General features: G+C 39.4%; 1 protein-coding gene across 1 annotated transcript; it reads right to left on the minus strand.

Moving 5' to 3' along the window:
* Positions 1-1,131: 1,131 nt before the first annotated feature.
* hsd17b12a (hydroxysteroid (17-beta) dehydrogenase 12a) lies at positions 1,132-24,258 on the minus strand. The gene is made up of 11 exons (XM_028450922.1): positions 23,924-24,258; positions 10,343-10,389; positions 9,459-9,534; positions 7,913-8,020; positions 7,362-7,426; positions 7,241-7,285; positions 6,949-6,983; positions 6,234-6,315; positions 4,901-4,966; positions 3,607-3,756; positions 1,132-2,226 (listed from the first exon to the last, which is right to left on the minus strand). Exons 1-11 carry the CDS (start codon positions 24,099-24,101, stop codon positions 2,086-2,088), a joined length of 993 nt encoding a protein of 330 aa, XP_028306723.1. The 5' UTR covers positions 24,102-24,258; the 3' UTR covers positions 1,132-2,085.
* Positions 24,259-25,089: the final 831 nt, after the last annotated feature.

Here is a 25,089-nt window from a genome sequence, read left to right on the forward strand (position 1 = left end):
AATAAAGTAAAATTACATTCATCAATGCAACACCTATTAATTCAAAGTCTTAAATAAACGTGTATCCAAACTGTGAAGCAATCAAATCTGACTACATTTATAACAAAAAATAAAAATGTGCATTTTAGCAAATCACCCATCATACCGATAAGCAGCACCAGAGTACACGCATTAATCTGGTAGGACAGCTCAGCTTAGAGAAGAGAAAGAAAATACCTTTTGTCTGCCACTAGTATTGTTACATGATATATTCCTGAGAAGCAGTAGATGAAAATTTTCTGGTGTGTTTAATTATTTTGATATATCTAAGGCAGCGATTCTCAACTGGTGGGTCGGGACCCAAAAGTGGGTTCCGGATCTGTACTGGGTGGGTTGCAGAAAGCTGGCCAAAAACAAAAAAAAAAAAAACTTAATGTCCGTCATATGTGACTTGCCTTTTATTTTGAAAGAAACTTTTCTTTTGACAGGCATGCTGTGAAAAGCAGGTTGTAGAGCAAAATATATAGATTTATGTTTTAAAAAAACAATATTATATATGCGTGCTTTCAGCAGCTATCTTTGAAAAAAACTAAAATTGGTTGGTTGAATTTGAAAAAAACAAAACAAAAAAAAAGGAGGGTCGCGATTTGATGACCGAGGCAAAATGTGGGTCCCAGGGTGAGACGAATTGAGAGCCCCTGATCTAAGGGCTAGTAACCAGTCTTAGGGAAAACATCTGGGTCTTTCCAATGACATCTTATTCATCAGGATCGGATTAAGGAAACTTTTTTTTTTTTTTTTTTTTTAATGCAGAAACAAAATGGCAAACAAGAAAATCATCAACACAAGAAAAAAGAAAAAAGCAGAAAATCAAATGCCATAGTTTCTCTTTTCTTAATATTAAAAATTAACCTTTTATTTGAAACAAGGAATTTAGGTCAATATTTACTAAAGCAATGCTGTAATTCTTCAATAAAACATTTTTTAAATATAAATAAGGTGTGAATTGTTTTAGCTTCAAAGAGGAAGTGAAATTAAGAAACCTACATTGAAATACACTTTCCCTACTGCTTCTAATGAGGATATCACTCATGTTAAGTTGCACGTCGGGGAAAAGACAATACGGTCTAAAAGTGAAAAAATCCAACAAACTTTTTCAACGATCGAAACTTTTATTAACAAATAGAAACTGAAGACAGCAGGATAAATGTAAACAGTGGATTTTTCATGTAGAAATTTACAATTTTTTGCATTTCCTTTTATATAAAAAGCTTTCAAAGTAGCAAAGGTTGATTTAAAGTCACTTCGTTGAGGTACAGGTCAGAGCACATCATATAAAGAAGATAACCAGTTATTTCAAACCTGTAATTTTAAAACGCATGGCGGACCGCTGCCACTGCCCTGCTAAACATATCCTGATACAATAGTCTAAGAAACTACCGGGTACTCTGCTAGTAAATCTGACCACTTACAGCAGGAGCACAGGGGAGAAAGGCACTTTACAAACATGTCCAACTTCAGCTTGGAACCAGTGAACAACCCACCACAAGATATTAGTTCAAACATACGAGAATAAGGCAAAAACAAACACATGATGAGCTCAGTGGTGAGAGAACGCTGGCATCATACACAGCAGAAACTAACATGGTCAAATATCTCAGTGATTCATAAACAGTACTCGTTTGACAGCCAGTGTAGGTTTGGCCTGTGTGTTCATACAAATATAAAATAAATAATTACACATATTTATATATATATATAAAAAAGACTCCCACCACCGTTTTCTCTGCTTACAACAGCAGGGTCACCAGATCACTTCTTTTGGGCTGTGTTATTTCCTCGGTTTAGGCACATTAATGTCCTTTATATATAGCAGAATTATATTCTTTGGTCACTTCCTGATTTCACTCCTCCCATTGAAGGGTAACGTCAGGGTAGAAGGTACACAGCTTCACACACGCTCACAGGTACAAAGGTGAAATTTAAGGCAACTCTTTGGGATCAGTCACCCACATGCACACGTTTGCTCCGTCAATCACAGCACCCAGTTGGAAAAAATCAAACAAACGGAACACTATTCTGTCTGCGCCGCTGTTCGTCGTGCAACTAGTCGAACTTCAGAGCGGATCCGTTGTTCTGCTCGCGAATCTTCTTCCTGTTCAGGTAGCCGGTGCGTTGCAGGCGGTTCATCCTGGCTCCAAAGAAAATGACGAGGTTGATCGGCACCAGCTTGGTGGTCAGCCAGCCCTGGGATAAGAGACACGATGTAAGAGGAGAGCAAAGCCTCAAACAGTAACAGCTTCAGGGATTTTAACTTTTAGCTTCAGAAGGCCAAATAACCCAACTTTAAAATCTACTTATTACAGCACAGACATAATATGTGAATGTAAATGTATTTAAGTAGATTGTCATCAAAGACTAGAATATTTAGGAAGATTATTAAGGAGTCTTTTTAAAAAAAAAAATAAAAAAAAAAAAAAATGACCCACTCCAAAAGTGATTTTTACAACCATTTAAATCAAATATTTTAGATTAAGGCTATGTGGTGCCATATATGCTACAATTTTCTTAAATAATGTTAATCTGCAAATAAAAGACACATTAATATACTAGATCTCTAAATTATAATAAATAATATTTAACCTAAAAGATGGGGGAATGTGAAAGTATCAAATTCCATCTGTCTACATTCTATCTTTTGTTTTCCACCTAATTTATATCTAATAAAACATTTATATTCTGAGAGTGACCAAGTTTTTTTTTTTGGACCATTGCTTAGTACATGTCATACAATTTTGCTCAAAAGTTAAGTGAAGCTGTCGGAAAACTTGATAAATTAAACTAAATATTAGGCAGACTTACAAAAAGGTAACACCAAACACTTAAATGTATTAGCTGCACAAAATGATCATGGGTAGTTCTTTTCTGTATATTTATCCCTTATTTAATCTTTATTTTTCAAGGAAGTACCTTTAGATAAATCTTTAAAGGGAGACTTGTATACAGTATATGTATATTGTTTATTTCAAAACACGTCCAAAATATAGAGTTGCATGAAAAGTGTGTACTATATACAGTAAATAAAGTAGGATATAAGGGCATTAGTTGGAGCATTTAAACAATCACTTTTCAAAGTAACACATTACATTACAACAGTAAAGTGACTGGTTTATTTTTTTTTAAATATATAAAGTAACTAGTAATGGTATAAATATGACTATTTTCAATTAATGAGCACACCAACTGGAGTGAACTTTAGATGTTTATCGGTTAAATCTGATCTTGCATCAATTCTGCTGCAAAATCCCATTTGTAAAATGAGGATGTACAGTACATATTTAAAAAACAGTGCTGACAGTCACTACATGCAGGATTATTGGGGTAACATGTAATTTATATGGTTAGGAAAACAATCCTGGAACATACTGCATCTTTAAAGTGTTCATTTAACTTCAAATATTAAACATGCACTCTTTAAATCCAGAAAGAAAATGATCCATTCTGTGCACAAAAACATCAAAATGAGTTACTTAGTGATTCCTTTAGGTGAAATTAAAATCCATAGTGGCATTTAGGCATTGAACAGGGCACTGTGGAACAGGAATGAAGCAAGCAATGTTCACATACCATGACAGCGTGGGGGAAGTATCCATTGGTCTGGCTTTGCAGACCCACAGTGGCGAGTTCAGCAGCTACGTAGCGCTCTGGAGTGGGCTTATCCAGGGTGGGCTTTTTGATACGAGTCATTTTAGTGGCTACGAAGAACGGCAGCACGCTCTGCAGCAACCAAAAAAAAACAAAACTGCATTAGAAACTTTAATAAGTATAACATACTGACTTCCTGTCATGTGATTTATATTAAGGTGCTATAGAATTTAAGTAATAAGTATAAACACAGATGAATAAAACTAATGTGCACATTTAAACCACAAGGTGGAGCTAAATAAAGAAGTCTACCTAGCCTGATTCAATGTGGAATAGAACATTTTCCAATGATGGAAAAGTGTTAGAATTATAAACCTAAATGCTCAGATGTTGGATTTTACATTGAATCACATGTACAATTTTACTAAAATCTGCACTAAAGTGTATCTTTATTTTACTTCTGGTCAAAAATCAAAGAAACTCCAGCAAAGAAGAAAAATAAAAGCAGGAACGGAAAACAAGACCTTAACATTAAATTGTAGATTAACAGTTTAATTACGCCTCGTTTCTTTAAAAAGCAAGAAAAGCAACAAACAATACAAATCCATTGCTTTTCTTTTTTTAATTAACAACTTAAATAGGGTTTTAGATGCTTTATTTTAACTTTTCAGAATGATGAAATCTTATCTTTAATCTGATGTAAATATGAACTGTTTAAACTAAGTCATTTCAATCACTGATTCCAACTCATATAATCCTATAAGAGTGTTATCGTTAGGAGTAAAGCACACAAGTTAAAAAAATAAAAAATACAAGTCGTATCCTGTGAAAAACTTAATCTTAATTATCCAAGCAAGATATCATTCAAGACACAATCCTATTATGTACGTGTTAAGGATTCCATATATTCCAAACTCCATATTTCCAGTCATTTTTCAACACATTTCATGACAAATTTGGTCCAAATTTCAGAGAATAATGACAAACTTAGGTCACAAATACAGGATGGCAGCAACTCGAGAACAGTAAATATATACAGAAGAATAAGCCAAAGACTTTGAGTGGCTAAAGCAGGACATTCAACCAATGCATAGAAATAATCTAAACGACTGCTGAGCTACGTCTCAAAGCTTTTCCTTCATACACCTCATGTTTCTTATGTTATGATAAGATAAACAAAAGCAGGCGTGATAAACTTGTTTTAATTTACAATTTGTGCAGTGTGATCTTAAGCACACACACACACACGTGTAGGAGAGATGAAGAATTAACCCACCTGAATGATGATGCCTGAACGCCTATATTCCTCCTGAAGGCCACGAGAGAAGAAGTCCACAAAGGCCTGTGCAAAAAAAAAATGAAGGAACAATTGGTCAATTTTACATAATAGTGGATTGGTTTGAGTTTATCTTTTTAAGGCAAAGCAAATTTAATTGATAGCGCATTTCAGACACAGAGCACACAAACCAGTGTGTTTTACACAAATAAAAGGGAAAAATTTAGACAATGTTTTGGATTGTAAAGTTAAAAAAAGAAAAGAAAAAACCTCCAAAAACATTTAATAAACATTAACAATGACCAATAATTAACTTTAATACAAAAAATAATAATAGTTCATACAGTAGACATTATTTGGTTGTTGTTGCAATGCGTTTTTCAGCCAGCTAGATGCTCATTTGTCCTTTTGAGACAATCCCCTTTTTATATTTGATGTAATTGTGTATAATTAGCAAAATAAAGTCAAAAATCACATCTAAATTTCCTTTTCCTGAAGGTGAGAAATATCTACACAAAGCAACAGAGACAGGAGAGTGAACTGCTGCAGAGGCTGTGTTGCCAGCTCTGGTTTGGAGCTTCTGAAAGAAACTGTAGGCTTCATTTTTGTTGCAGTTTATGGAGAGAGTTACCTGTGTCATGTGTTTCAAACAAACAGTAACACATTGTTAAATGGGAAAGGTAAATAAATATGCAGGAGACAGAAGCAGCTCATTCATGGACTCAAATTGTCTACCTGTCTAGATTTAAAGTGTTTGAAATGCTAAATAAGTGCTCTGTTGTATTAGCTTTGGTAGCACAGGCTACATACCAAAGCTAATGTCAGTACGCACTAGTAAGATATCGATTGTGTATTTATATCTCAGTTTGTATTATAATGTAAATCATTTTCCTTTTATTATTTATTCTATTTTTAGAGGCACAAATTTCATTTCACAGGTTACACGGAAATGACAATAAAGACCTTGAACTTATATATGAAGATGTCTGACAATAGCTGATGGTTTAGGAATAAATCTGTGCAGGAAAATAACCTTTTTTGTAAGTGAAAATTACTAAATAGGGAACATTATGACTATATTTCGGGGCATCAATATCATCAGCAAAGCAGAACTAATCATGTAAAAGTTTTGTACCTGAGACACTGACTGTAGTGGGAATATATGAAACCCTACATTAAAAAATAGCAAATAAAAAGCAACACTTGAAAAGTGTCCTCTTTTAGCATTATTAAAATGTCTGTAGTCATTGAGTTATTGTGTTTTTGTGCCACAAGTTGCATTTGTGTGCCATGGAGGACATACAGAGGTGTGATGGATGAAGTGCAAATGTACCTTTGTGGAAGAATAGAGAGTAAGCAGAGGAAGAGGATACATGCCGCCGGCAGAGGAGATGTTGAGGATCACACCTTTGGACCTAACAGAGCAACAAACAGGCATCACCCAAAGAGAAACTAAAGCACACAACACACACATATCTGACTTCAAAGGAACATTTCTGCACATACAAAACATCCCTCAGAGCTGATGGATAATGTCGGTTTTTATTTTCAACCTAATTTCAGTGATTCCTCAGCGCAGTGGGAATCCTCTGCATATACCTGTTTACCACACACACTCAAAAACAGTGTGGCAGTGGTTCCAGGCGTTGCCATGACAGCCTGTTGCTGCAGTGATGTGATGGAGACGCTCCAGCCTCACACGGCACCAAATGTGCCTACGCTGCCATTGGCTGGCGGGAGTCACATGGGAGTGGGTCGGCCAATCGGGTGGGAAGAGCACTTTGTGTGAATTGAAAGCTTGTCAGCATTGTGAACAAAGGGGGAGAAGGAAAGAAAGAGCAGTGCAGTGATTGAGAATGGGCTCAGTCAGAATTTCATGTCCCAAAACCAAGAAGAATGTATCAAATATTGTGTCCCAAAAAGTGCTTTCCAAGGGTTTTTAATTTAATTTGAGTGCCTACTTATCCCTGTACACCCATTTATCACCAGCCACACTGATGTTTGACTGCTGTCACATCATAAAACATGGAAGCTCGTTTTTAACTCACCTCTCACTCATTCTGGGCAGCACAAGGCGGGTCATCTAAAGACAAGAACACAAACTCAGTGTCAAACCAGGGACAGAGGGTTTAGGGTTGAAAAACAAGACTAAAAGTAGGAAAGAAAGATAAGCAGAGGCCAGCAGAGAGGGAGAGAGCGATGCGTGGGAGGCGAGTACAGACAGCGTTGGTGTAGTCCACGGTTGCTTTGGGAACAACTGAGACATTGCAGGTACCAAGGTAGGAACAGAACAACAAAAAGGGGGAGAACCAATATCTAGAGAGGAGCCACAAATGTTACCTGACACACGGAGGTAATGTTGACGTTGATCATGTTTGTGATGAACTAGAACACAGGAAGCATCAGTCAGCGTCACAATCACAGACTCAACCAGGGGCGTTAAGAATTTAGCTTTACTCACATTGTCCAGATCAGGTATGTTTAGGAAGTACTCAGGGTAGGCATAGGACACTCCAACATTGTTAACTGTGGTGAAAAATAAAGAACACCAAGTTTTTTGTAGTGTTGATAAAATAAAAAAAATACTTTGACCAGAAGGTGGCAGCAGGATCAAACAAACTAGAGAGCAATTATCTAAACAGAGCCACACCTCAAACCAAGTGCAGCTTGGCTCCACAGAACATAGAGTAACTGTCACTACATAAAATATATAAAAATAGTTATTGTTTGGACAGCTAACCAACTGTGCCAACTTTTTATTGTAGTGCTACTGCAGGTTTCTTATATTAACTTCAACATGTATATAAAAGTAGTAGCAGACAAACTGTTGATTTCAACGATATGTGCTCCTACTCCAGTTTAAACACCCAACATAAACAAATACTGAATGAAATCTGAACAAAACTCTCAACATATAAGTTAAAGGTAAGGCTTTCAAGGAATATCTTATAATATCAGTTCTATCAAACAGCAGCAGCAGCATGTAGATGTGTGCAAATATTGAGCTCATACCAAGGACGCCGATCTCCAGCCCGGCTAGTCCTGCCTCAATCTTCTGGTAGATGTCCGTCTTACCAAAGTCAACAGCGATGGTTCTGGTCTCCACTTTGTACTGCTCCTCTGAAAGATGAAGTTACAAAACAATATTTTAAAACAAAAACAACAACAAAAAAAAGACTATATTAAGTCATGTTAAAGACCTTAAATGATAGCAGAGAAAAGTTATGATACGCCTGAAGGGGGCGCTGCAAACCAACAAACTAACCCAGCGCCCCCCTCCCTCCAACCCCCATGTTTGACGTGTCTGCTGCAATTACAATTTCATGTAAAAAAGACTGATGTAGAGGAAGGAAAAGAAGGAAAATTCCAGGGATTTACCTCGCCAAAACACCAGACTTCAGTCAGAGCCGAGGTCAGATTTAAAAAGGAAAAGAAGGTTAGAGACAAATACAGACATTCATTTCATCATGGCTTGAAAAAAAGAAAGATAGAAGCAGCTGCAGAATTTGTAGAATGAGTGAAGTTGAACAAAGTTGTTGCACTGACTGCAGTACATGCACACATACATCAAGTATTCAATCCGGCTTAAGATAGATCAGGGTCGGCAGCCTCAAAAAAGCCATTTTAGCACTTCATACCAAATAACAGGAGACCAAGAGCCACAAATATTTACCATTAATAAATGATGTCATTAATAACGCACAGTGGGACGGGATATCCGTTTACAGCTCAGTGGCTTTACAAAGCTTATAATGAATTACTGAAGTGAAGCTCTTGCACTTTTTGTTTATGAACACTCAACTCACCTTCTTATTGGCATCAATATGGAGACGTTTTACCACTAACGATGGTGCATGTTCGTCTAAGGATAGTGTACGTTACATTAAAGGTGGGATAACCCTTCACGCTGTGGGTGGTTGGGATAAACAGGTCAAACCCTCATTGGTGTTTAGGTCAAACTGGTGGCTATTGTAACTGGTGACTAACGTCTAATATTGCAGATGAACACATGCAAACTTGCAGAGTGTATCACAATGAGCACAGTGCTACTCTGTGAACATCTTTACGGAGGTTTTTTTTAGCAACATTGCTTCACTGAACCCATGATAGGTCAACAGTTGGGTAAACCTGAGGGGCTATGCAAAGGGAAGGACGGATTTCTTGTTCCATCAGTCATGAGAGCCACAGGAAAGGGCCGTAAGTTGCTGATCCCTGAAATGACGTACACTGTTTTACCGACACAAAAAACAAGCATCTTGTTTTTGTATCAGTAAAACACAATCTACGAGGAGGAAATATCCAATATTTCTTTGTTTCATTCAAACAGAAGCTGGGTTGTAGACAATAGCGTTCCTTTTCACAGTGTCACAGAATCAAGCGGAGCAGAACAAAAGAGGAAGACAATCAGCGTTGCATGTGAAACATGCTTCAAGCTGGCAACAAAGTGACTTTTTCCACCACATACATTAAGGCCTGGAAATCCCCAAAGTTGATAGATCTAACACACACAACCACAAACTTCTTATCATGACAATGTGAACAAAACACACACACTTACTGAGACACTGAGCCACATCGTCCAGCTTATGCTGTGAACGGCTGATCAACATCATGGCAAACCCTCGATGAGCCAGCTGGAAAACAAACAACAACAAAAAAAAAAAGGGCTCAGCACTTGCATACAGGCTCGACCAGAACATTAAAATATCAAACTCAACTATCCTTTAGATTTAATTGTTGCTAAATACAATTACAATACATTTCTATTGGCTAAACTATTCTTTTACTGTACATCAGATAGGTTGGATTTTCTTCACACCAGGCAGAATAAGTCACAGCCTTTTACTTTACATTGGACACAGGCAATAAAAGCCAGGTGTAACATGCATTATTATTATTGATCAAATCAGCTATTGCAGCAAATTATTAAGGTCTTGGGCTTTAATGCCTGCAGAGTGTTTGTATATCCTTGCATCAACATATCATGTAGTGTGGCTGAAAAATCTTTGCATAAAGCAAAGGTTGAGTTAAGACAGTTTTGTCCAAGGTTTTACTTCTTATTCTTGCAGGAAAAGAGAAGGCATGTCATAATCTGATGAAATGCCCATGGAGGGAATCTCTCCTCTGAACGTTAAACACATGGGATGTGACAAAGTGTTCATAAAACCGATATAGAATTTGAAAAAAACATAAACACCTTGTGTAAGATTGGATAACAAAAGCGCCTTCTAAGATAACTAAAATATCAGAATGGGACACACTATCCTGGTCAAACTGGCCAGGACAAGTCTATCATCCTAGTGTCAGGGTTCATATTTAACTACATTAACTGTGTCTGCTAGTGTGATATCCACATGTTAATGTAGCCTATATTAGCTCTCCCCTACTATGGCCTGCAGCCATAGGTTGTGTATGTGTGTATTATGGTCCTGAGGTCCTCACCTCCTCTGCATAGGATTTCCCAATTCCATCTGTGGCTCCTGTCACAACTGAAAGAAATGAAAAGAAAAAAACACAAGGTTAATAAATCCTCAAACTCTGGACATAACAATAACACCTGGGACCAAGCTTACTTTTAATACCCAATCCAGGTAAACCTGCGATGACCCTGAAACCGGCCTTAGACACTTGACGTCAGTTAAAGCCATCCGACCACAATCCAATGACTCATTACTCTGGAATTTTGCAAACCAAGGAGTTTCTGTTGTCTTTACTAAAACGGGACACCAATCGCTGTATGTTAGTGTGCGATCATCATCAAATTGAAGTCAAGCCAAAGGTCTCTAAGTGCATAGAGGTGACAGACAAACTCAGAATAGAGCTGCATGCACACACCCATCAATACTATTCAGCTACCGTTCAAGAATGGCGTCACTGAGGCGTGCAATGACAGGACGGTTTATCATTGCAGAGGAGATTAAAATTATACATCTCTAAAATCATAAGGACTAATTAGCTGGTCTACAGAGTTATCAAATAAAGCAGAATCAAGACAAAAGACTGTATGCAGCTCACAAAGCAATCGACGTCTTCGATGTAGAACAATACCCTGACTATTCCTGCTGTCGTGAAGGGATATTACACCCAGAACGTGGCTGCTGCTCATTTTTTACACTAAAAGACTATTAGAAAGTTGGATTCTCATATTTGAGGATCCTTGCTGTGCATCAACTATTTACTTTTAACAAAAAAAAAGGTCAAAAAGCGAGTAAGCATTCGAGTTCAAGTTATTGGTAGAAATAGCTTAGTAAGTAGGAAATGTGTTTTGTTTGAAGGGCAATGCAGGCAGTACATGTTGGACACTTCGTTCATAAATGCAGCCATCGTTTCAAATTAATCCCTTTTCGGTAGAGAAGTCGACAATGTCCGAGGAGGGCGGTGACGATGGGAAGAAGTGGGAGAGGTTAAATAAGGTGGACCGTGTTTCGTATACAGGGAAGCCTGAGGAATCTGAAGGGCATTGTGGGGAAAATGATGTCGGGATTCTTTGGAGATCACAAAGGAAGCAGAGTTGGAAAGCGAGGAGCTGATGTCGGGGTGTGCAGTGTTCTCCTCACCTCGTCAGAGAAGCAGGGCTATTTTTAAAGCTTTGCTGCCCATCAACACCAGCATGACAGACATAGGACGATGAAAAACGAGAATATAACAGCAACATTTTAAAAAAAGGGTGTGGTGATCATAGTAACACACACACACACACACACACAAATGTGAAGAATACTGAGGGTTGATGAAAGATTCATAGAGACAGAGGACATTGAGGGGAATAGAGCTGGTTTTAAAAAAAAAGAAAAAGAAAAGAGGGAGACAAGCGGAGAGAGGAGGGAGTGATGACGAACATAGAGCGGGAGAAAGAGGAGGGTGAAGTGGGGTAGGGAGGGTGAGGGATCCTGGGGGCGGCTAAAAATAGAACTGGAGCAAAGCGAGCGAATGAATGAGTGAAGGAGAAAGACGCAGAACAGGAGATGGCGGTGGAGGAGGGGAAGCAGAAGTAGTGAGTGAATGATGGGAGAGGAGAGCGAGAGAGTTGCACAGAAAGTGTAGAGAAAAAAAAAAAAAAAGCAGGAAGCTTTATTTTTAACACCCCCGTGTTAAAAATGAAACGTTTGAGTGCAGAAAAAGCTTCAATGGGCTCGGGTTGTAACGTTGGTGGTCCGACTGAGAGGGAGAGGCTGCAGTCGCTGCAAAGCAAAATGGTTGGAAGGTGGTGGGGGATAACCCCTGTTGGCTGTGGAGACGACCACATTCATCTGCTACAAGATGACGTGTAAAACTAATTTTACTACAGTCCAATTTAATCAAGGGCGGACCCGAGAAAACAAGGAATGTCTGACACCACCCATTGTTCCTGAAGTTTTAGTGCAGATGTGTGCTGCATCATTTTGAAAATGCTCACATTTAACAAAAAAAAAAACAACCTTTGAACAATGTCTAGGTGCAGCTAGGGCTGGGCGATATGGACCAAAACACATCTCAATATGGCAATACACAATATAAATCTGTATTTTTTTAATTCAAATAAAGTCTGACCAGAAGTACAGTTCTGGGTTAAATTTGCTGGTGAAAAATGCCACACAGGCATATTTATTAATGAACAGCTGCACAATATGTGCCATTTTGGGCTTTTTCTCCTGTAAGGGACAGCATGTGTGAGTGAGTTCTGTAGTGTGGCTTGTTTAGGGGAAGGTCTGGGTTAGGACGCACAGAAATCCATCCAACTGTGCTTTTCATGCTGTATTTTAATACAAAATAGGCTATAAAATCTATATATTAATGTAGGCGATATTGTAGTTTTCTATATAGCCAAAATAGAAAACTTAATATATCTAGAATCTTGATAAACTGCCCAGCTCTAGTGCATTATTTAGTCATATGGATTAATATTCAGGATTTACTTCAGAATACATTGACCTGGTGTATACTTAACCCTTAAATGAGCCTGTTCTGGACCGCAGGCCACATGTTTTTGCATGAGGCAAAGAGTTTGAAACCGATTTAAAAAAGACAAGTAAAAGTTAAAACTCATTCTACAAGTACATTATGGAGCACAGGAATGTAAAGGTGGGGCTGTTTTCCAAGCACTCGTTTTTAGTGACTGCATACCATGTAAAAAAGTGCCCTATGTGACCCAGCACAGACGTATGGATACCTCTCTTGAGAAACTGATGAGCTCTGACAGAAGAATCCAGGCATCATAAAACCTAAAGCGTTGCACATGTTGGCTTACGTAAAGTACAGCAACTTTCAGGTGCACCTGTGCGTAGGAATGCACTGAGAATGCACCAAAAGGCACGTATGTACAGCATCACTGAACTTTAACCTGGAGATGAGACGCTGCAAGAATGTGTCGTATGTGTTTTTGTTCCGAAGTTCAAGAGGTCACATTTTAAAACGCGAGTGCTCATCAGACGTTCGACTGAAGCTGCACGTATCTCGCATTTTAGACATGCTCGAGATATTTTGAGGAGGTCCGAACCTCCACACAACATGTTTGTCTTACACACAAGTAAAGCTGCAGATGTTGTGCAAACTATTAGGGCCCAGTTTATAGTGTAAATTGTCAATAATCAAAGGTTTGACTTGATTTGAAGAAGAATTACATTTCTGACAAGGATTATTTAAGAAAAGTTGATCTCGACGAGCGAATATTCTTAAAAATATCATGGGCACAAAACCAGGGGAAGCTACATATGATATTTTTATTTTCTCCTTATATATTCGATCCTTTGTTTAGATTAATACAATTATTAGGCCGCAGGCTTCTTTTTTAGCTAGAACTGGTATCAAGACTGTTTACACAGGTTTTCTAAATCCAATCTTTACTCATCCATCCTTTAAAATTGGTTGACTCAAGGTTTATATCCTGCATCACTTGTTTATTTAATGCTTTATAACACCTGATTGCAGGAAGAAGCTCGTTATCAGGACTTTGCTGTGCTACATGATGACTATCTGGTCACAGGTGTATGAACGCATACAGGACTTCAGCCCTCGAGGACATGGAGTTGACGTAATTCTGCCTTAAGAAACACCTGGGTGGAAAGATCAACTAAATAAAATGAGAAACAAAGTACTGCAATAGAAAATAATGGCCTTGTTTAGATCTTATTGTAAACTAAACAGGTTACTGGCTCACTACAGAATGATCCTGAAGGCTCATCTGTCTCTGCACCTTCTTGCACAAATAATAAAAAAGGATCGGTTTTTACAACTCTTTGTTTAAACTAGATCTCAACCAAACAGACCACATTTCAACACTGTGAGAAAAGGCAGAAAAGCAATCTACAGCAAAGAAAGACAGTACAATGCTCCTTCCTGTACAAACCAGTGTCTAAACAAACTCATGTCTGATGTTGCCTCATCCTTTGGTCAATTTTAATGATATTGATGCAAAAATGCTCATGCAGTACTTTATTAATACACGTAGAAGTCAAACTAAAGTGTATACAAAGGATTTGGGCAAAGCTGCATCGAGTATGAAGCATAAGGGACGAGTGTTAAAGACAAAAAACGGCTCAGAAATAGAAGTTTGAGCCATCAAGATGAAATTTTCCACTATGCTACCAACTCCACATCTACAGCCCCCTCCTCACGCTCTCCACATCCTCGTGCTGTACTTATGAATGACTATACTTCTCCCAACTCTTATATAATAGTACCATTTTCTCAATCTGTGTTATAATGGGACTGACTCGGAGTAAACGTGTGCGTGCATGCATGTGTGGCAGCGCTGAAAGTTGGTCCCTGGTCTCACGGATGTTGGATCAATCACGTAACAATGAGAAAAGTCTGAGCGCTGGGTCCACTTGCATGAGGGGAGGGGGTTGGAAGAGTTTTTGTTGGGAGAAGAACACAATGTACCAAAAATTACACACCGTCATCACTTAAGTCAAAAGCACACATGGAGATGTGTTGGCACTGCCGCCAGACAGACATTATTCCCCTAACGTGCACAGCAACGCATTACATCAGTGACACACAGATTTATTGTAACAAAGGATGATCTACGCAAGCGGGCACGTGAGTGACAGCGGCATCACTGACGCTCACGCGCTGCCAGTGGGGGGTGACTGTGTGTTGTTGGGGCAACCTTCAAAGACCCCCCCCACCCCACAAACACACACACACACTTCAGCTGAGCCCTGCTTACTGTTGCACATCACATCCAGAGGCATTGACATCCCCAGCTTTTTCCGTCTCCCTCCTCAGCAGCAGAGCAGCCCCTGCCTGCTCACATTCAGAGGGTCTAAAAAAAGCAGCAGGAGGAGTAAAAATAGCAACGCCTGCACTGCCTCGTCTGGGAGCTGCCTGTTTGCTGCCTGCCGCAACACCTGAATACCAACAAGATCCCCCATCATCATCCGCACGACTGCTGCTGCATCCCAAGAAATCCACTCAAAAGCCCGATAGCAACATGGAGTGATAAGAGAGGGAAAGCTAAACCTGATGAGTAGCAGAAAGTACACACTGTTAATGTGGTTTTTAATTTCTATTAATTTAAGATGAATGAGAAGGGAAAGACATCAGGGACTGTTGAAATTCTTAATATTTACATAATTTTTCACAATAAAATAAGGTTTCATTTGAATCACCCCCCCCCCCCTTTAACATTCTCAGTAAGAGGAGACTGCGGTCCTTGTATGCCCCACTCTTACGTACCGTTATGTAATCTGTCGCACCCCAAACTCGCCTATCAACGAGCATCCCCTCCTCTCACTGAGAAAGGGATGCAGCAGAGGATTCAAAGACCACCTCCCTCCTCCTCCTCCACCACCACCATCCCTCACCCCAAATCAACAACTTATTCTCCATTCGCCCACCTTCCACATTCAGAACGGGGAGGAACAAACGCACACGAGCGGAGTCACATGTTTAATATAAAAGTCGACAAAAATACAGCCGTATCACCTAGGTAGGAGCTGGAGGTGGATGTGCAGATGAGAAGGGAGGGTGAGAGACAGAAAGACGACTTCAGTGCAGCTCAAGATAGAAGCAGCATCTATATTTGGGTACCAAGCAAAGAATAGTCCCGTCTTCCCTCCCTCCTTTAATTACACGCTTTGTTTGAAATAATCCCTCTGAAAAACTACTTGGAGATGTTATTTTTAGAGTGGGAAACAAACTTTGCAGCCAGGTGCTGTTTAAGAAAAACTTTCACTGGGTGGAATCTTTTATTTTCTAGAATGAAAGACACGGAAACCTGCACGCATTCATCATAACATAGCTCTGTAAAATACGCATGTAGGGCATCATAAAGAGCATTAATTTGGGCCGCAGGAGAAAGTAAAAACCAGTTTGTAGACCAGTTTCTAAATTCAATGAAACTTTTTTTAATTTTTTTTTTTGTATAAATGGTTGATAAAATCCTGTGCAAACAATCACACAATTTAGGAATTTTGAAGTGAAGATTATGAAGGGACTGATACCCGTCATACTGTTAATATTATCCAACATTATTGTGCAAAAGAGGGCACAATAATGTTGGATCTGCTTCCTTTTCTCACAAAAATCTGAGATCAAACTGGTGACAGCTTGACTCCAAAAGGCCTCTCATTAGGTGTACAACATGTACAATAGTTAACAGATGAGAACATGACTTTTTACGCAATACATGCGACGTCAAATATGAGACTACACCTCGACAGATACTCCGAGTCAGAACTGAACAAACTGCTTTCCCACCGTCCAGCAACATACACTTGTCTCCCCACATACACATATACAAAATGAAGTGCAACCGACTGCAAATACACTGGCATTCCTGCATAAGAGACGTTAGCGCTGATGGACGTGGCTCAGCTGACATTCAAGTATTTTGTGGTTTTTATTGTGATTCGTTACAGTAGCGTAGTTATGAGCGGGGAGACCAATAAAAAAAAAAATTAAAAAAAACAAGTTAAATCGATGTCACCTTTATGTCTAGATTAACTGAAGCAGAGATTCATTAATTTAGAAAAATACATAATTAAAAATACAAAAGTAAATAGACAAAAACAGTGCATTTAAATGCTTAAGGTCGCAATTTACAAAATTTATCTGGTGGTGTAAATGTATATTTCTCCTGCAAATGCCAGATTTAGTCACATTGCAAGTATTTTTTTTATCAATATGCCTCATTTATGCAACTATAAACACAGTTCTAATATATTTGGGAACTACAGAGGACTGATCCTGCATATTTTAGATGCAACCCTGCTACACCACACCTGAATCTAATTACGGCGTCACCATGCAGCTCTACAGAGAACCTGATAACTTTACGATCAGATGTGGCAGACCAGGTTAGCATCCAAAACATGCTGGATCAGGGCTCATGGGATCAAACTTGTGCACCCTTGAACTTTGGATACACACGCATGTTTAAATATGGAGGCAAAGTATCCCAAAGACAAATGCCAGAAAGTTGTGCACTCCCTCATTCAAGAAAAGGATCAAAGGATATTGCATTATGTCCTCAAAACCCTAAACACACATTGTGCACCGTTATGGTCTTACCAAAATCCCCTCATATATATAAATATATTTTATTCACAGACAGAAATAACTATAATATAATATTCTTGTGGATAAACTACAGACTGAATGAGACAGTCTGTGAGTGGGCTCACTAAAGTATGAGATGGATGGAGCATGGGAGAGAAAATGAAAGAAGAGAACATCATGCTCAGCGTATGATCCAGTAAACATAAAGAAGGCGATGCACGCGCGCACACAAGCATAGGGGGAGCTGGGTGAGATGAAGTGAGGGTTGGGGGATGCTAAGGATTTCTCGCTCTCCCCAGCACGTGTTACAGAGCGTGTTCATCACATGAACAGCAGTGTCGTCTCTCCCCGCCCACATACTCCTCTCTCTCCCTCTCTCACACACACAGCACTAGAGGGAAGCACATTCACAAGGATGAAGAAGCGGAGACCCTGCTAAAGCTGAACCACACAGGCAGGGATACATTTCATTCACATGTGCGCCTTTCTCTTACCATGAATGAAGCCCAATGTCTATTCATAAAAATAGAATGCCAAACGCAGATCCTTTCACAATAAGAGCCACATGACCGGTGAATTCAGTGTGGTGTTGGTAAACTCACATTCCCCAAATGTTTATTTCTGGAATCACTGACATTCTTGCATAAGTGCTGACCTCAGTCTTTGTCACTCTGATGAATGGCTGCATCCTTCTTATATAATCGGATACCATTTTTTCAATAAAGTCAAGATGGGAGGGGGGTGCGTCGCATCAGTGATCTCTTCTCTCCCTCCCTCTCCCACTGTGTAAAAAGCTTCCTCTGGTTTAATTCATTTTGGCTGTGATAGAGTTTTAGACACACACGCACACACGTGCACCAGGACAGACGTGGGCATCCTTATATAATATGGGATTCTGTGAGCTAAGACTGGTGGAGGGATGAACAAAGAAACTAAGCACTGCTTCATGTTTAAATGTGCAGGAAATGAAGAGATGGCTGAAAAAATAAATTACATTACATAACAATTTGCTTGAAAATGGTAGTTAAAAGCTAAAAAACAAACAGCATTTAGAAATTACCTTTTATATACATATATATAAAAAAATCTAAAATAACAGAAGAGTTAAGTCATTTATTCTAAAAAGATACACTCTGTTTATTCTGGCATCAAAACCTCTCGCAATGGAAATATGAACCAATGCAACCAATTGTTTTTGTTGTATTTTTGCTCGGCAGTGTGTGCTGCAGAGCCAGTGTGAGCTTGCATGAGAGTAGTGTGTGTACTAAGTAGAAACAGAGAAGCAGAAAAGCTGGGAAGCTCCCTTGACTCACTCTGCAGTGCATGAGTTCTGCCACTAGGAGTCCCCTTCACTGAGGGGGAAGACCAGAGAAACTCCAGAGAAATCCCTGCAGAGCCTTCAGCTCACCACACACAGGCAGCAGCAGCTACTACACACTCCTCCAAAACACTCTCAGACAGGAACATCCAACTACCCTCAAAGCTCTCCATTTAAAACATAAGTGACAACAGGAGTTGGACTCTCCTACCTGACCACCTGACTGGTAAACCACAGTATACTTTCAGCTGGGTGGTGTTATGGTCAGTGGGGACTGTGCCGTCTCCCTTCCTGTTCACTTTGTACAAATATGACTGAGCAGAGCTGAAAGTAATGGATTACAAGTACTCCAGTTATTGTAGTAATGAAGTCATTTTGAGTATATTTCTAAATCAGTAATGTTACTTGGACTTAAATACATTTTAAAAGTAGTAAAGTAATTAATTAAATTACTACACCCAACTGTTAGAGTATATTTTTAAATTTCTGTTTTATGGAATATATAACACTGAATATAATCCATTAGAGCTGGGCAATATATCGAGATTTCTATTTTGGAGATATAGAAAATAACAATATTGCCTATATCAATATATATATATATACTTTTCTATCAAAATACTTGTTTTAGGAGTGGCTGCTTTTGGTACTTCTCAGAAAAGCATGAAAAGCACAGTTGGATGGATTTCTGAGTGCTTCTTAACCCAGACCTTCCCCTAAAGGAGCCACATATAGAATTTACTCACACGTGCTGTCCCTTAAAGGAGAAAAAGCCAGAAGTGGCACATATTGTTTTTTTTTATAATTTAAGCTTTTATTGAGTGTGGAACTATTTGTTAATAAACAGAGATTACTGTCACATCGATATTTTGAGAAAAAAAAAAAAAACATTGTGAAATGAGTTTTGGTCCATATGGCTCAGCTCCATCATCCATATGTTCTTAATGGTGCCATTTCTGATCAATGCCCAGCCACTTTCTTTGGTTCAGGTTGGGGTTTCTACCCATTATGTTGTTACCCACATCATGGCACTGTTTTAGAGTTCTTTTTTTATTTTGAATTAAATTAATTGGTGTTTTATTTTAAAAAGAATTACACATTTTGACAGATGCCTTTGTTGTTTATACACGAGATGTTTACTGTATGCGTGGGGGTGAAAGTAACTAGTAACTTTTACTTTGAGTACAATTTCAATCAAGTAACAGTACTTCTACTCTGCATTGGTTGGGTGTATAAGGGACGGATGGGACTAGTAGTTCAGGGCAGTGGTGAGGGATTTGTGGAGTGATCTGAAAGGAATCACCTGGTCCTGGACGTGACTAAGACAAAGGAGATGGTGAGTGACTTCAGGAAGCAGAGGACACTCATGTCTGTCCTGGGGGAGGATGTAGACATGGTGGAGGAGTACAAACACCAGGGTGTCTCCAACAACAGGCTGGAATAGAAGCCCAACATCAGCGTTATGCACAAGAAGGGCATGAGTGGTGCTGAAAGATATAGAAAAGTTCTCCCCGTCTGTGGTGGCCAGTGCAATTTTCTAAACTGTTGTGTGCTGGGGAAGCATGGTTCCAGACACCATGGAAACCAGAAGACTCTAGTTGGTAATCCATGATGGATAACTGTTTGTTCAGTCAGATCTACAGCTCAGCTTTCATGAGGAACATTTTAGAAAGTCTTTTCTGGTTTCAGCCTGTTTAACCCTTGTGCACTCCTTTAAATGTACATACACTTGTGCATGGTAGAGGCTTTAATGTATTAGATATTAATTAAAAAATAATTATATGTCATGATTATGAAAAACATGCGGTTAGAATGGGGGTCAATGGGGGAAATTTGGTCACAAGGTTACTAAGTGTCAGTATGATGCATATCTCCTTTTCTATACACTTCCTATAGACAGGACCTTGCAATTTAGTAAATAAAAAATGAAAAAAAACAATTGTGGCAAAATGTCAGACAACTAGACTTAAAAATTACCATTTTATATTGAGAGGCAAACAAATAAAAACACTCAAAATGTCACTTTTGGCCACAAAGATGCTCCAAGGGTTAACAAAGGACAGAAGAACAAGTCTGGGTGGGGATAAACTACACTAAGTCTGATCTCTTTCTCTCATTAATACTGCTCATTCTTCAGCATCTGTTTTGGGCTTATTTATTGTATTTATTCTAATATTTGTGTTCCTATATATACACATATATATGTATTTATTTGTTGTGCTACTTTCCCTTTTGGCTTAATAAAGTAGCCATGTATCCAATAGATGGAAAGGACATGACAATGACCTGCTCAGTCTCAAACCAGTTTGACTAGAACATACCAGCTGCCGCACGTGTTGCAACAGAAGTTAGACATGTTGCAAAGTACACGTGTTTAAAAGATTAATACATATAAAGTGTATTTTTCTTCTTGAAAGCACAACCATAATATTATCAAATATACTAAAATCTACTTTAAATTACTGTCTAGTCTAGATACAGTACTTAAAGTTAACCCGCATTACAAGATTCTTGCTTGATTAATTGCCATGTGGTGATAAAAGACATGTCAAAGCAATGACGCAACAAACACAATGTGTTCGAGTCTTAAAGTGGAGACGGTGAGTCTAACTAAAAGAAATTGCACCATTCCTAAACTAGTCCATCCTGCACATCTCGCACAACCAGCTTGGGTGGACACCACATCCCCACCTGCCTCCTTCACACGCTCGCTCTTCATCCTGCCCAACCGTTGTGATCAGAAACATCAGACTCGTCAAACTGGTGGCACGGAGAAGTTTAAGGGAGTGGTATGCAAGTAGACATCTTCCAGGGAACAGGTGCAGAGGAACGGGATGGGGCGCAGATTTTCAGGAACAGTTTTCTGGCTTAAATATATTCAATGGTTACATAAAAAGCCAAGAAGGAGTTACAAAATGCTGGTTTAAAGGAATATCTGACGGCCACAACAACAAAATAATGTTAACGTTCAAGTAGTAGCTCCACCCTTCCTTCTGCACTTTCTAAAGCTTTTATGTGTACTACATCATCTTTGACCTGCTTTAAATCCAAGTTTAAACCTCTCCTTTTCTCTGCCTGCTTAAAACTGAGCACGAGATTTCTATTCATTCTATTGTTGATTTAATGTTTTTATTGACCATTTCAAACCCAGCTTAACATTTCAATGTTTTTATTGTTGATTTTTAAATTGTTTAATGTTTTCTGTTGCACTTTTTTTTAATCATTCAAGCACATTTAATTGCCTTGTGTATTAAACAGTCTTACATAAGATCTGGCATTTTGAAGTTTAGATCAGCCAACCTTTCTGAAACTGTGAGTTACTGTATCATCTGAAGGGCAACCAGTTAGAAAAGCACTTCTAAAATATAACATTTTCATGGCTTTAGGCTAGCAGTAACTTAACAGGGTAGGACATGTTGGGGTTTCAACATGAAACACTTTATTTCTCCTAATTTGTGCAATGGTTTCATTTTCATTAAATTTCATAGAAAATCCACCTTCCATTAGAAGAAAAAAAAAAACACATCTTGTATGTCATATTTTATATAACATACCACTGACCACACACTAGATCTGCATTTGTCACACTGATTCAGTGAAAATACTAAAACTTTATTAGCAGTATTTAACTTTACTAAGTACTAACAACATCTCATATGTATTTATCTTCAAGTTTGAATCCTGAAAAGTAAATCAGATTTTAGTAGACTAGAGCTCCTGAGGGTCCCTCACATTGTCCATGGCTACCTGGTGCCCATGGGCGCCGTGCTGGTGACCCCTGGTTTAGACAATATCAAAGAATAAAAGAGGAATTATAACTTTAAATGCTTTAAAACAAAAACAAAAAAACATGCTGACAGACTATTTGATCTGTGCATGATTTTTTTTTTTTTTTTTTTAACATAATGATTTCAGACAAGTTAGAAAATAAAATCATGCAACCTATTTTCTGTGCATGGTACCACTGATCAGAAATTTTCAACTGTCCTACTCTCTGGACTTTCATAAAATGTTGTTTATTGTTTACTTGCCTGTTTTAACGGTATTTATGATTCATTTTTGGGGTGTGTTGGTGGGGGGGGGGGGATCACTGCATCTGTAAGGCCAATGGATGACGCAGCGATGAACAAGCGCATGACTCATCGGTGTGCACCGGTATTCCTACGCATGTTCCATCAAACATGACAGAGTGAGATGGTCCTAACCTGCTTTATGCTCCTGTGTCCAATCCACTCCATCTATTCTGCGCCACTACAACATCAATCTGAACCCATTTCTTACGTAAACCCCCACTGTGGCGCTGAAGTGCGTCATGTTATAGTTGCATAAGATGATTAAACAAAGCTGTTAAAAATTACAATCACAGACATATGCGCTTGTGTAGATTTGCGCAGAAGACAATCCAGACGCAGCAAAGCTCTCGAAACAGGAGAGGCTGGAGAAGAAGTGGGTCAAATCATGGCGGGGCGATTCCTCAGAGACCATTATCCCTCCTATACCAAACCCAAATACGACCGCTTCACTAGCACATGTCCACCCCCCCCCCAAAAAAAAAAAAACAAAAAAAAAAAAAAAAAAAAAAAACTGGGCAAGCTTCAATACAAAGCCCAACTAAATTAAATTAAAGGTGACTGTGATCAAACACCAACAGAGTGGGTCATCATGGTGAGTGACGACAGATAGAAAAGATTTGTCTGATTACACAAGCAGCCATAAATATGACCAACACACTTCATGGCAAAAGATGTGGGTCAGTTTTTATTTTATTTTTTTAATGAATGATGTGGTTTTGTCCTGCATCATGCGTTTGTGGTTCAGTGGGGCTCTGGGCTGAGAGCTCACCCACATACTGAAAAAGTGCGCATTGCCTGCGCAATTTGGCTCCTGAATGTGGGGCACCCCCCCACCCACACCACCCCCATCCCGCTGTAAATGTGGGTGAAAACACTGACAAGCTGAGCTGGGGGTTCACAACCAACAAGAGCCAATTGAGATAATAAGCAGCATTATCATGTCAGTCAATCAGCTGCTTCCATGCCGCCTGTTACGCAACGTCAACCTGTCGTTGAAATTAGTCACCAAAAAAAAAAAAAAAAAAAAAAAAAAACGCAGCGGGACGCAGGTCAAGTTTAACCTCAATATGAGTCTTTTTTTTTTTTACACGTCATAATCCATCTGCCAAACTTCTGTTGTGTGTGATGTGAAGAAGTGATGAAACTCACCTGCCCATTTGCCCAGTTTCGGAGAGACCAGGTGTCCATTTCCCCAGATCCAGATCCTAAAGCCTGAGAGCAGCTTGTAGAGCAGCCACAGAACCAGCAGCACCACAGTGAGCGCACCGACCCACAACAGAGGCGTCTCGGCCCTACGGAGCACCTGCTCGGCGTTCATCCACTCCATGACAGCGGCTCTCGACGTGTGTGCGCGCGCGCGTGTGTGTGTGTGTGTGTGTGTGGAGACCTCAATTTCAGGCAATGTGCTCTAATTTCCGAGCCACAACGTGAGAGAGAGCCCCTTTATAGGGAGGTTGTAGCATCACACACTCACTCCCCCAACAGTTGTCTAGCCTGATTTAAAGCAGCACCGCCCACCTGCTCCTCAGCGCCGCCTTCCACGCATCTCATTGGTGGAAACAGCTGTCCGTCGGACGGTCCTGCTCTCTGATTGGCGGAGCGCTGCGTCAGTCGTGTTCAGCGTGTCTCCATTCATTCCACGGTGTGTGTGAAGCTGGGCGGGTCAAAGAAAGACCGGAAAGGCAGTGATTGGGCAAACGTTACAGCAACTCACATCCTCAGCACGTCATTGGTTCCCAGCAGAACAGGTTAGACGGTTTCAGTCAGGATTATAAAACCCACCAAACCCACATTCTGCAGAGGAAAAACTGCCCACACCACTTTATGAATGAAAGAATGCCCTCATTGGTGAGATATGTGTGCCTGAACCCGCCCAATAAAGAGCAAATCCTGGCAGCTGATTGGCCAAACTGGTGCCAGTCTGTGAGGTCACCCTGCTACTCACCAAACATGACTCATACTGGTCTATTTTCGGTATTCAGACTCCGTCACACTGCGGATAACCTCTCCCAATATGGATAAAGGTGTGATAAAGAGAGTTTGCATTGGTTTTTACACGTACATGTATTTTTTTTTTTTTTTTTTGCACATCATATCACCACCTGTTCATCTTCATCCATACGTGCAAACAAGAGCTCGCATCAGAATTAAAACTACAACTCCCAGCCTTACTGTCAAACTCTCGCGAGATTGTCATCGTAGTAAGTCCCTCATCCTAAACATTTGGAAAGCAGGAGATGGGATATGATGCGCGTCCTCCTCAATGACGCATTCGCTTTTTCATCGCATTCGTTCGCCATAATTTAAACACTTTG

Source organism: Gouania willdenowi, chromosome 6 (genome assembly GCF_900634775.1).
Source record: "Gouania willdenowi chromosome 6, fGouWil2.1, whole genome shotgun sequence".
Taxonomy (NCBI): domain Eukaryota; kingdom Metazoa; phylum Chordata; class Actinopteri; order Blenniiformes; family Gobiesocidae; genus Gouania; species Gouania willdenowi.